General features: G+C 52.1%; 1 protein-coding gene across 4 annotated transcripts in view; it reads left to right on the top strand.

Moving 5' to 3' along the window:
• The window catches only part of MAP6 (microtubule associated protein 6), a 75,002-nt gene extending 62,584 nt beyond the window's left edge, over nt 1-12,418 (top strand). Inside the window, exons 4-5 of one of the 4 annotated variants that reach the window (XM_036028795.1) lie at nt 11,055-11,986; nt 12,053-12,418. In XM_036028795.1, the coding sequence (XP_035884688.1) occupies nt 11,055-11,986; nt 12,053-12,279 (1,159 nt within the window). In that variant the 3' untranslated portion in view covers nt 12,280-12,418. Of the gene's footprint in view, nt 1-11,054 lie in introns of all 4 variants that reach the window. The other 3 variants (XM_036028794.1, XM_036028796.1, XM_036028793.1) reach the window with 3 other exon arrangements.
• The last annotated feature ends 1,087 nt before the right edge of the window (nt 12,419-13,505 follow it).

Raw genomic sequence — 13,505 nt, forward strand, 5'->3', positions numbered from 1 at the left:
AAAGGAAGGTCAGAGAGGAGGGGCACCGGCCAGCTCGGCGGGCTCAGAGAGGCAAGGAAGCACGGGGCCCAGGACTGCAGCCCCATAGCCTCGCTGCTTTTCCCTTCCCAGAGGGGGGCTGAGGCTGGTGTGCAGTGAGTCAGGTTGCAGACAAGTCGGACTCAACTGCACTATCACACTGCGCAGTGCCCTAGTCTGGCCAGGCCGTGTGGGCCCTCCAGAAGGCTGGCCTGGGTTCTCTTTCAGTCTTGGGACCCAGATGCAAACCGGGGAAACAGAATTTGATCAGGGATTCACACACAACTGGTTCAGACGTCCTGAGTGAACAGACCACTTGTCTCAGCCAAATCTACAGCTTTTCTCCTTTAGGTATTAAATTGACTAAGTGACTAAAATGCATGGTTATTGAATACAGAATAATCCAACAAATTTTCATTTATAAGAAATTTACTTGATGTTGGAGATACCAAAAGAAAACTGGTGTCCCTTACCTAAGGCATCAGATCACAGAACATCACTTTGTGCATTTTATTTCAAACCATGGAACTGAGCTTAACTCTCTGTCCCTTGTCCTCACACAAGTGGCCCTCCATCGCTTGTGAACTTGGCATTGTATTTTAACTATCTCAACCCAGACATCTTTTCTGGGGCCAAGGGAACTTCGGACGCTGAGAGAAATAAATTACTGCCACTGGTACTGGTTTAAGCTGCCAGAAGGATCTTTAGAACATGCAGATCTGACCATATCACACCCTGCTTTCAACCATCCATGGGCTCCAGGCGGCCTGCGGAAGCTTCTTGTCCCCTCGGTGCACCATGCTGCTTCTCACCTCCATGCCTTTACCCACGCCGCCCCACCTGCTCAGATTGCCCTCTGCTTCTCCACCCGGCTAACTCATCCTTCAAGACTCCGCTCAGGGGACAGCTCCAGGAAGCCTTTCCCGCACCTCCCAGGCTGGGTAAGATGCCTCCTGTGTGTGTCTTCATCATGGAACTTACCACATGAACTGTGTCATCCACTCATGTGTGTGCATCTGTGTGTCCCCTACTAGACTGTGCTCCCCCAGGCAAGGACCAGATCCTTCTATTCATACCGATAGCCCTAGCTTCTGGCCCAACCACAGAGAATGTCTTCTAACATGTTTGTTGAATGAATCATGACTGAGCGAATGAATGACAGCGTTCACCATCTGCCTCCATATTCACTGTGGTGCTTCTGTAAGGCTTTATTTTGCTTAGCAACTGGCTCTGCTCATGTGGAAGGGGTGGTTTCAAGAGAGGTCACAGCAATAGCAAAGCTCTGAGCACATACTCAACAGCCGGTTTTGTGATGCCCAGCCTACTTCTGTGCTTTACGTAGCCACTTTTGCTGAACAGTTCTGACTTCAGAAAACCATAGACTCTTGGTCAGCAGATACTCTTAAGAGGTTGGCTAACCCCACCCCCTGCCCAGTGCAGACTCCACATGGCAGAGGGGCAACCCTCCAGGGGCACATCTTAGGAGGAAAGGCTGGGAGTTAGAGCCAATAGGCCTGGTTCTAAAGCCAAGCTCTACTATTTACCAGCTGTGTGCCCTCAGCTGAGTCTCTTAATTTCTTTGAGCCTCAAAGAGATAATAATAATACATGTGTCCATCACTATCTAAATCTGTTTGGTTCTCAAACTCAGAAAGTGTGAATTTGGCCAGCAAGGGATGCAGTGTTCTCCAGTTGTGTTTGGTTCCGGAGTTTGGGAAAGCAGGCGGACGCCTGTTTCTGATTCATGGACTGTTCAGGTGGCATGGTGAGGATGTGTGCAAAAGTCCCCTGTAGGCTCTAAAGTGAAATGCCCTTGACCGTGGTTTGTTTAAGCTTAGATTTGCCGACCACCACTTCCCAGTTACCACCCTTGGGCCCATTGGTGTGGTAGCTGGAGCTGCATCTGAAAAATCCACTCTTTTTGCCACACAACAGCACAAGAGAAAAATCCATCTCATGTGGGTCTTTCTGCCTTGGCCTACCCCCCAGCCCTTCCCCTCGCCCCTCATTTCTGAGCACAGCCCATAAATCACTCAGTACAGATTCCATTTCTGCAATCACCCGTTCATTTTCATTGATCCCCTCTGGACACATGGAGCCAACTTTGATTAATTGCTCAAGATTCCATCCTTTGCTTTAGGTAAGGTGGGAAGAAAGGACAGAAATTCATTAACAAGTTTCCAGGAGCACAGAGCTCGATGGCTGTCTGGTTGCCTCACTCCAGTACTTGACACTCTAAAAAGGGTCATTAGCAGGATTGTCAGATTCTTGGCAGCCCGCTGAGACAGACAGGCAGCTAGACCCTTGATTTTGCCTTCTTGGTGTTAAAACCAGGATGCTTCTTAAAATATTTATTATGCAGTTGGGAATTTATTTAGTTCTTCTTAGCAGGTTATATCTAGAAGAGGTATTTAACAGGAAAAAGGACTACAAGAACAACAGCACAGGACAGAAAACATAACCTCTAGCCATCCAGTGCAGCCATTTCTCCCCCCTGCAGGAGGACGCATCCACCTGCAGGGAACCTGGGCTGATGGAGGAAAATCGGAACCAGGAATCTGACCCAGGTCTCTGGTTCCACTTTTGTAAAATAAAGGTTGACACAGCCTAGTGGGAGAGAAAAAACATTGATTTGGCCTTTACACACTTGTTTTCACAATAGGACTAGAGAGCTTGTAGGTACAATCCCTATTTACAATATAGAAATCAAGACACAGTAATTAAACAACAAAGTCACACAACTTGTAAGTGGTGAGCCAGGACTGGCAGTCAAGCTCGTGTGACTAAAACCCATGCTCAGTTCAGTACTTGGGACCATCTGTGGGATCCCTATTGTAAAGATGTGCATCATCCTGAAATAGCAGTCCTGTTCCTTTCTTACCCCAAGCCTTTGATGACTTTATGTGCTCTTGTTGTCTACGAAAAATGAGTCACATGAAGGTCACAGATACTGAGTTGGATCATCACTGTTACTACCTCCCAACCCCCACCAGCCCCTGCCCAGAATTAAGCCTGTGGTGGCAGTATTTTCCCAGCTATGGTCCTAGCTGCCCTCCTCGTGCTGATGAGCCACACCAAGTGGACCCTTCCTGAGGCCCCAGGCTGGAAGGCCGAGTGGCAGCCACACAGGAAGGGCTTACAGGTGTGGATGGGCACTCTCAGTCCAGGGTGCTGCTCCTTCCTGGAACTAGCCCCTTTGCCAGGATCTGCTGGACAGCAGGAGGTAAACCTTGGAGGGGGATCCTTGGGTAGCAGGGTAGCAGGACAGAGGTAAAGGAGGATCGGTTGTTGGGGGCCTGGGCCCCAGAGGGGCAACTCTCTCAGGAGATGCAGCTGGGAGCTCAGAACTGGGAACCTGCAGAGGTCAGTGGCTCTGGTCCCCTGTCCCAGGTAAAACCCCAGTTCAGACATCTGCAGACAAATTTGGAACCTCTGTAGTTGAGGTCACAACATCAGTGTATATAGTTGAAATCTCTGTATCATGAAGGGTGTTGTTACAGAAAGGAAAGGGCTTGACTGCAAGTCTGTCATCCTCAGTTAGGGTCTTGACATGGCCACAAACTCACTAGGTGACCTTAGGTGACTTACTTGCCCTTGCTAAGCCTCATGTCCACCCATACGTCGGGGTGGGGTGACCCCTGTCTGACTGGCTGGCAGGGCCGCTGTGAGAACACAAAGTGTACATAAAGTCCTCTTAGAAAACCACAGAGATGTCGCAGTTTGGGAGGACGAAACAGGTGCTAAAGCAGTTAAAAATGGGAAATCTTTTTCTGTGTGTTGTGTAAATGTGTTTGTAGAATTTGGTCTTATGCAAGTTCCTTCTTCAACTTCTTGGTGAGGATGGAAGGCTCTCAGTGTGTGCCAGCCTCATGCCAGAGCTCCCTCTGTCTTCACTCTATTCAACAGCCTGGCACATAGTACGCACTTATTGTTTGTGGAAGGGAGAGGGGAGAAAAGTGAGGGAAGGAGGGAAAGGCATCTAGAGGAGATAGAGCAGACGTGGTCTCTGCCCTCAAAGAGCCCTAGTTGGCCACTCCTCTGAGGGGCTGCTGTGGGGGTGGGGGATGGGGACGCGCTGAGGGAACGCAGGAGCAGGAGGACCGACCCTGGAGGTGGAGGGTGGGGTGATTTCACTGAGGAAGTGACCCTGGAACTGAAGCTTCAGTCGCTGAGGAGGGGGTCACTAGGCAGAAGGGACAGTGGCGTTGGCAGCCATGCTGATGTGCCTGAGGGAAAGCTAAAGCAGCCAAGGGCTACCTCGTGGGAGGTATGGACTGCTGAGAGACGGTGTGTACCGCTGAGAAACAACGCCTGCAATATTAGTTTGCATTCTGGGGTCACATTTTCCAAGGGATGGGGAGCCGGCCAAGATGTGCTGTGCGGAGAGCAGTCAGGGCAGCGAGGGCTCCGAAAACCAAATGTCTGAGCTGCTGCGGCCATGCGTAGCCAGAGGAGCCAGGAATAAGCACCCATCGCTGCCCCCTTCAAATGGCTCCAAACCCAGGAAAGGCTGTCCTGGGGCAGGCGCAGGGCGTTCTCTGGAAGGGGGGCCCTGGAGCACAAACCCGGATCAGGCAGGCATGGGAGGGGGTAGAGCTGACAGAAATACGGGTTTCTGCTCAGGGTCTGACCACAGGTCCACCAAGAGGCGGGCTGCCTCACTGGTGTGCACCCCACCCTGGGGCGATGTGGGAAGGGACTAGTGCGAGCTGTCAGGGAGACTGCAGCAGAAGCTCAGGAGACCGATGACCCTCAGGTCTGTCCTTCCAGCCCTGGGTGCCTTTGACTTTCTCTGTGAAGCGTGCTTTCATAGAACAGAGAGAGGGCACTTCTGCAGTAGAGCGACGTCTTTGTCCCTGAAGAGACTTTGGGGCCTCTGTTTTAAGAGGCACAGGATGGCGAGGGCTTAGGGCCAGGACTGACGGCGGGGCCGGCGCTCCGGTGGTTTCCGTGCCCCCGGTGCGTGCTCACAGGTCTGTCCGCCTGCTCCACATGGGGCGCCCCTCATGTCCAGGCCCCGTGTCGTTCACTCTGGGCCTGGCACAGATTTTGTCAGTGAATGGATAAAAGAGAAAAAAAAAATAGAATAAAGAGAAAAAGCTACACACCAGCCATTCATTACTCCCACAAAGGTCGGCCAGGTTCTGCTGCGAGCCAGACACTGGTTACCGGAGATGCAAAGTCGAGCAAAGCCAGCCCGTGCCGGTGGGAGAACGCAGGTGTCACTGAACACCAGGGTAATTGCTGAAACGGGCCACCACGGAGTCCTGTGGAGGAGTGAAGTGGGAGCGAGAGCTCTTGTTTTGAGGAGGCTTGTCTCCTGCAGATTCTTTATAATGAGTCTTTCAAAGATTGTTTCCTTGGCACTCCACCTTGGGGAGTGTGTTGGGAGCTTGGGTTTCGTCTGGGAATTGTGGGTGCCTGTACAGGACCCTAGGAGGTAGACAGGAGGACAAAACCATGAAATTACTCATATTCTGTCCCCCGCCCCCGCCAGAGCCCCTAAGGGGCAGTCGGCCTGGGCCCTGGCTCAGCCCCCTGAGTGAGGCACTGGCCTCCTGGCCTGGTTTCCAGTCTGTAGAGTAACACGGTTGGACCCGATCACTGAGTCCCTCTTAGGAACTAACATTTACTGAACATCACCCATGTTCCAGGGGTCATGCCGTGAGAATTCAGGTAAATGGCTCCCCCCTGGAAGGTGGGCCCTGTGTTCTCCAGTCTATAGATTAAGGAGACAGGCCTGGAGCCTGGCATGCCCGTGCTGACCTCTGATGGCTGTGAAGGACCTGGGTCAGAAGTCAAAGCCAGCTGTTCTGCTCTCGAGCCCAGGGTACACTTCCTCCTCCAGCAGGCTGCCCTTTGTGTGATGAGAAATGATCTGTGTTAAAACATCCAGCATCAAGTCTGGCATGTGGTCATTGCTCAGAAAGTATGAGTTTCTTTCTTCCTCAGGGCTTTTTCAAACTGAAGAGGCAGGGATTCAAGGACAGGGTCCACAGGGTCCTGATTCCTGAACACAGCCCTACGCAAGGAGCATAGCCCCAGCCCTGGGCTGCTTTGATGCTCCATCAGGACTCAGGCTGGGGAGAAAAAAATTCTTGGTGGATTAGAATTGTCATGCAAGGGCAGGAGCCAGTGGGAGGAAAGGCAGCCCTTCCAGCGATAGCCTGGGGCAGGGCTTGATAATCTGCTTCCAGGCTCCGATAAAGCACGGGTCCAAGGTCAGTGTGCGTGTACCCAGGAGGCATTGCTTGTCTCCATGGAAAAGGGGAAGAAGGGCAGAAAACCAAGTTCTTAAAACTCAGGATGTCTCATATAACCTTGATACACTGCATTTTACAAATAGGACAGATCCTGGCACAGAAAAAGCTCTCATTTATTCATTTGGTCAGTAAGTGTGCATTTAGTCAGGGCCTGCCCTGGGCCAGGCACTGTTTTAGGTACAGAGAATACCATGCTGTGCAAGTGTGACACGGTCCTGCCCGCTGAGTGCTTCAGTCCAGCAGGGGAAACATCAATCCAAAGAATGCAGTCGTTCGCTGTGATAAGGGTGTGAGAGAAAGGGCCAGGGACTCGGAGAGCCTGTAGCAGGGGATCTGGTGGCATCTGCGGGCCAGGGAAGGCTTCCCTGGGAAAGTGCTCTGGTGAGCTGAATGGTGGATGAGTAGGCATTGATCAGTGGAAGAAGATGCGAGAGAATGTTCCAGGAGGAGACAACAGCATGTGCTAAGGTGTAAATGGAAAGAGCAGCGCAGACTGAGCAACAGAACAAAGTCCCGGGAGGCTGGGGCGCAGGGGCTGGGAAGGGGGTGGGGGCAGGCTGGCCGGCCGGGTGGGGCTGCATAACAGGCTTCGCTCTCCATGCTGAGTGCAAGGAGAGGCCACTGGGGAGTTGCCAGCACAGAAGGGATATGCCTTTTTGAAAGACCACTCTGATTTCTGTATAACAAAATTAAGTAGAATTAGGAGCAGGGGATACCAGTCAGGAGGCTGTCACAGCGGCCCACGGAGATGATGGCACAGCCGGTGAGCGAAAGGGAGGGAGGAAAAGGAATGGGAGATACATGTTAGGAGCTGGGACAGACAGTTCTTGATGGGCTGGGTGAAGGTTCTGAGGGAAAGGAAGGCCTCCAGGATGACTCGGGGTTTCTGGCTGGGGCCGCAGGGTAGATGACGAACTGGGTTTCAGCGACAGTAATTTGTTAATCTTTCCATTTGACCTTCTTTGTTCCAGGCCCTGTGCTGGGCACTGGGGCTGCAGCCCAGGAGGATGGCCCCTGCCTTCAGGGAGCTCATGATCTAGTGGGGGAGACCTGACGTGTCATGGGGGACCCTCTGAATGTGGGGACAGACTGTAAAATGATGCCGCTGCAAGGGAGATACGGACAAAACTAATGTGGAGAGCTGCATCCAGGAGGGGCTGCCGAGGAGGTGGGATCTGAGCGGAGCCCTCAAGGACAGACAGGGAAAAGTGGGTGAAGAGCCAGTCCAGGTAGCAGACCCAAAGAAAGAAAAACACAGGAGCGTACAGATCAGCATGGGGCGTACAGAGCACAGTGCGAGGAGGGTGAGGCTGCAGGGCCGGCCACCCGCCACCCCACCTTCCTCCAGGGCTGCTGGGAGGGTCCAGTGTGTGAGCACTTAGTAAACTGCTACTACAGTTACTATAGTGCTGGGCTTATGCGTGTGATGCGCCCAAGTACTCCACAGACATCAAGGATTGTGCTCTCAGATCCCTGCCTAAAAAAGGATCATCGGAAACCGAGGTCTACTATGCATGAGTAACTGCCCAAGACTTTGCAGGCAATAAGCAGCACAGAGGCTGAGAGAAACCCAGCAGGTTGTTCATTTTAGTTCCCAAGAGGGGACACAGGCTGGGAGGAGAAGAGGTCTGTGTCACATGCTGCCTTCAGAAGGTTTGCACCTGGCTCGGGGCACTAGATTTGGTTGTGCAAGGGGCTGTGTCCAAAGACAGCTGGCCTGTGGGCCACGTGGGGTGACTCCAGCCTGTCTCCACTCACCAACCACGCTCCTGGCTTCCCTCTGGGGCCACAGCTTTGTCTGCTTCACACAGAGGGCGCTGCAAGTGCTGCTTCCGCCAGCCTTGTGGGGATTCCACAGTGGGAGACTGACAGGGCGCCGGGGAACCAAGGACGGCCAGTCAGCGCCAAGGAGAGTTTTATCACCCTAGAGGGCGGTTTTATTCAGAGGAAAACCAACTGAGGCTGCTGTGGGTTTAAAAACGAATGCTTAATTGATAAAAGTAACACTTAAAAATCTAGTACATTTTAACAATCTCTTTTAAGGGGGATTTTATAACTTAATTTAATTCCCCTGAATAACTTAAAGTATAAATAATTAAAATAAGCTAAGCTTAAAAATATGAAAGCTATTAGATTGTCATAAAAGTTCCATCATTGCTTACAAGATTTATAAAATTATATCTTTCAACTTAAAATCACAAGTCTAAATTAATTACTGCATATTTTATATTGGAGTCACAAAGCAAATCTGTTACATATTCTAATATGCCAAATTTATTTTAATATTGCAAATGCTTTCAAACTAAATCTACACTGATCTTTTTCTAAACATAATACCAAAAAAAGACAATATTGTAGATTTGATTTATCATTGCTAATACTAATGCCAAGCCTTGCCACGACTACAGACACTCCCTACAGAAACACGTTCACTAAACAGAGCAAAGGTTATATATCCACGCAAGTTTGGGCTCCGTTTTCTACTGACTAAGAGTGCTCGTCAGACATGGGGCGTGACTGAGCGCCAGCCTGTGTTCAGAGAAGTGAACCTGGTGACTCACACTGTGAGGGAAGAGGGCCAGCCCTCTTTCAGTGTCCGTGGCCGCAGGGGACTCTGAGTCCACGTCTTGCCAATGGAATCGGTTTTGCAACCCAAGGCCCGAAAATCAAATTAAGCCCTGGTCACCTTTTCTTGTCTCCTGTCTCAGCTTCATGACCCCTAAAGGATGACCCTATCAGGTCATTCATTACAGGATCCATCTAATCAATTTCCTGCTTGATTCTCTTCTGAATTAGGTTTCTACTTTCCTTCTCTGGCCAGCCGCCGAGCATCAGCAGTATTTGCGTGCCCTCCTTGGGTTCTGCATGCTTCGGGTGGCTTGCTTGGCTCACTCCACAAACACTAAGGTCTTACTGGTGGCCGCCAGCTGTGTCCATCTGGCCGGAGCTGCTGCGCTGTGTGGTGCTGAGCCAGGGAGCCCCGGTGGCTTCTCTCCGTCCCCGGTGAAGCTCAGAGACCTCAAGAGGGACTAGATGGACAGGCTGCCTGGACTCCCATGTCCTCTGCTGAGGGATGGCTGCCCTCTGGCACCTCAGACGCAACACACAGTGAAGCGCTTCTGAATCAGGATGACATGTCAGAATTTAAGAACTCCGAATACATGTCATTTTACTTCTAAGTAAATAGAAGAGTAATTATAGTATTATATAGGAACATCACGGTACAGGTGCTCTAAGTACACGATCTCTAACTGTCATAAATTTTTGAGTAAATATCATACCCAATGAAACGGACGACAGACTTGAGGCCCAAGGAGCTGAAACTGTAATGAGCTGAGAATGCATTACCAAGTAGGAGTCTCACTGGAATGGCTTTAGTGAGCAGGTAAGAAATAGTCCTAAAAGCCAGTAGGAACTGTTAAAATGCTGAAGTGGTGTTAAGCTTAAAGACTTGACTGGCCTCAAAGTGTAAAGAGTAATCATCACTTCTCTGCACTGAGCACCTACTAAGTGCCAGGCACGACAGGGGAAAGAAACCAGGCTCCAGGAGGGGAAGGAAGGACCCAGACCGGGGGTTGTGCTGGTCCTCTCACTTTCCACATCATTTGCCCTCTCAGCCGCAGTTTTTTCCTCTGACAAGTAAGGGGATAAAACCCTCCCTGCGTGCTCCACAGGGCAGCCAAAGTGAGCTATGGAAAGAAGCAATTTGGAAAGTGGGATGTGTGCTCTAGGTGCACAAGGGCATGTGACACTGGCCGAGTGGCCACTCCTGAGTGGTGAGTTTCAGCCTGGCCTGCAAGGAAGGAGTGTGCATTCTAAACCAGACTGGCATGGTCTGAGTGTGGCAGTGTTTGTCCGCGGTGTCAGGGATGTCACCTGCTCTCCACCACGTGGGTGTGCCAAGGGATGAGGCCATGTCTACAGTGAGGCTGATCAAGCAGCCTGCAAGGATTCTGGTGCTGGACATCAGCCCTAGCACCTTGGAGGAAGTGTGGGAGAGGGCCCAGGCAGAGCAGAGGGAGCCAGAAGTGGGGAGGGAGCTGCAGGGCCTCATCCCGGCCCAAACACAGAGTCCCAGCCCCTCGTCTAGCAAAGGTGGAGCAATGGCAGCAGCAGGGGCAACAATGGGGTACATTGTCCATAGAGAATTTAAAAGCAATAGTAAAACCAATTAAAAGCTGCCTGCTTACTATTACCGCCAAATGCTGGCTGTTGCAAACAATGTCAGTGATGAAAATTCTTTTCTGTTTCCAAGGGATGGGGGGAAGAGGGACATCCCCACTGCTCATTTTCTTGGCATGCCATGGGCCCCTCCCCACAGCCAGCCCTTAACAAGCGGTCAGGGAGTGGAAGGCCAAGAGGACGAGGAAAGAGCCCTCTGGCCTATAGGGTCATCTGAGCAAACATCTGGAGAAGCTCCCAGGATGGGCCTGGCTATCCTGGAGGAAGAGCAGCCTGGGTGCAGTGAGGGTGGTCAGGCTGCTGGGTTGTCCAGTGGAGGACTCTGAGTCCCATTCCAGCACTGCCCTTTCCACCTGGGTGCCCCCCACTATGCCACGTGCAGGTTATAATCAATTGGCAAGCACACTGAAGCACTGATTCCCGAGCCTGCTCCCCACCCCACCCCACCCCACATTCTGTACATGGAAATCAGGTTCTCCTCCTGGCTCTCCAATAGGAGCTGCCCTGCCAAGGCTGCACAGGCATTCTGTACTCTGCCCTACCCCTGGCCTGAGCTCTGCCCTCACAGTGACCGCCTCTCTCTCCTCTGCAGGAGCAAGGTCGATCCCTCCAGTGATTCACATAGGAATCGAGGTCCTGTAGCCACAGAGCCAGACAAGGATCAAGGTGCCGTGGGCTCAGGGCCACTGAAAGATCAAGGTCCTGTGATCCAAGAGCCTCCAAAGGATCAAGGCCCTACTGTTCCAGAGCCTCTGAAGGATCAGGCTCCCGTGGCCCCCGGGTCTCTGAAGGATCAGGCTGCGGTGGCCCCCGGGCCTCTGAAGGATCAGGCTGCGGTGGCCCCCGGGCCTCTGAAGGATCAGGCTGCTGTGGCCCCCGGGCCTCTGAAGGATCAGGCTCCTGTGGCCCCCGGGCCTCTGAAGGATCAGGCTCCTGTGGCCCCCGGGCCTCTGAAGGATCAGGCTCCTGTGGCCCCCGGGTCTCTGAAGGATCAGGCTCCTGTGGTCCCCAGGTCTCTGATGGATCTAGGTCCCTTGGTCCCAGGGCCTCTGAAGGATCTAGGTCCCATGGTCCATATACCAGTTAAGGATCAAGATCGTGTAGCCCCTGGGCCTTTGAAAAATGAAGGTTCTGTGATCTCAGCACCAGTCAAAAACCAAGGTTCCCTGTACCCGGTGCCTCTAAAGAATCAAAGTCCTGTGGTTCCAGCAAGAGTTAAGGATCAAGATTCCATGGTACCAGAGACTCCGAAGGGTCAAGGTCCTATGGTTCCATCACCTGTCAAGGACCAAGGTCCTGCAGCCCCAGAACATCTGAAGGGTCAGAGTGCCGTGGGCAGAGCCCCTGTAAAGAATGAAGGTCCTACGCTCTCTGAGCTTATAAAGAACCAAGGTTTAGTGGCCCCAGAGCTTCTGAAGGGTCACGATTCTGTGGTTGCAGCACCTGTAAATAATCAAGGTCCTATGGTCCCAGGACAAATCAAGGATCTGGGCCCCGTGGTCCCTGAGCCTCCAAAGAACCAAGGTCCTGTGGTTCCAGCACTGGTCAAGGATCGAGGTCCCATGGTCCCTGAGCCTCCAAAGAACCAAGGTCCTGTGGTCCCTGAGCCTGTGAAGAATCTAGTCCCTATAATCTCGGTGCCTCTGAAAGATCAAGATCCTCTAGTGCCACCACCAGCCAAGGACCAAGGTCCTGCGGTCCCTGAATCTCTGAAGACTCAAGGTCCCAGGGGCCCACAGCTGCCCACTGTCTCACCCCCACCCCCAGTCATGATCCCTACTGTCCCCCACGCAGAATATATCGAGAGTTCCCCTTGACACTCACCCCTGGGCACCAAGGAAGGAGCTGGCAGTGAAAGTTATCCCTCCCCAGGGCAGTGAAGACTCACATTTAATCTGCATGAAACACTATTGTATAGTCTTGCAGGAATCTAATAAAGCTGGTCTCTCTGGCTCAGCAGTGTCTCTCTCTGGTGTGTGTGTGTTTTTGTGTGTATGCACGTGTGTGTGTATGTGTGCCATGCACATCTGAAAGTGGGCACACAGGATTCTGCATCATCCCTCCGGGCAAGAGGAGCCTGAGCAATTCCCAGCTCCTTCAAGCTGTCAGTATGATGGGAGAGGGCGTGGGATGCTAGGAGATGGAGGGCAGGACACACCTGTGTTTCTCCTTCACTCTCATACTCCTATACTTCACTTCTGACACCAGAGGTGTGGAAGCTGCCCACACATCAAGCAGTTATCCGACAGGAGCTGGATGACTCACAATTTAACTCAACTATCTCCCTGGAGAGAGCGTCAGCTGCTGTAGGGTAAGGGAGTCCCATAAGACTGTCCCCTCCACTTCAGATGCAAACTTCATCTTCCGGATTGTGTGTCACTTGTACTTCGGACTGGATAGATTGGGGTTCCCACACCCCCTACTTAGTCCCAATAGTTTGCCAGAATGGCTCACGGAAGTTGGAAACACATCTCCTGGTTTATCATAAAAGGATAAAGGACACAGATGAACACCCCAGGGAAGGGGCATAGAGCTCCCATGCCCTCTCCAGGCATGACACCTCCCAGTAGCTCCAGCAACCCAGAAGCTCACTGACCCCCACTAGTTTTGGGATATTTTTGGAGACTTCATCATGGAGGTATGATCAGTCATTCACAACCTCTTCCCAGAGAATGGGGGTGGGGCTGAAAGTTCTAAGCTTCTACTCATGGCTTCATCTGTCTGGTGACCAGCCCCCATCCCGATGCTATCCAGGAGCCCACCAAGAGTCACCTCATTAAAACCGAAGGCATTGACCCAAGAAAGTATCAGTGTTTTAGGGCTCTGGGGGCCACACTGAGCCTAAAGAAGTGTTGTGTATGGGACACCTCCCTCCTTTCAGCTCTCCCCCGACCCACACACCTGACCCCACGACCCACACCATCTCTGAGATGTGTGACATCCAGGGACGTGTCCTGGAGGCCACTGCCTACCACGTGTGCACCTCTGAAAAAAGCTGCCTCTGTGTGTGTGTGGAGGGGGGTGGTCCTTGAAGCCCCATGTT

Source organism: Phyllostomus discolor, chromosome 6 (genome assembly GCF_004126475.2).
Source record: "Phyllostomus discolor isolate MPI-MPIP mPhyDis1 chromosome 6, mPhyDis1.pri.v3, whole genome shotgun sequence".
Classification (NCBI taxonomy): domain Eukaryota; kingdom Metazoa; phylum Chordata; class Mammalia; order Chiroptera; family Phyllostomidae; genus Phyllostomus; species Phyllostomus discolor.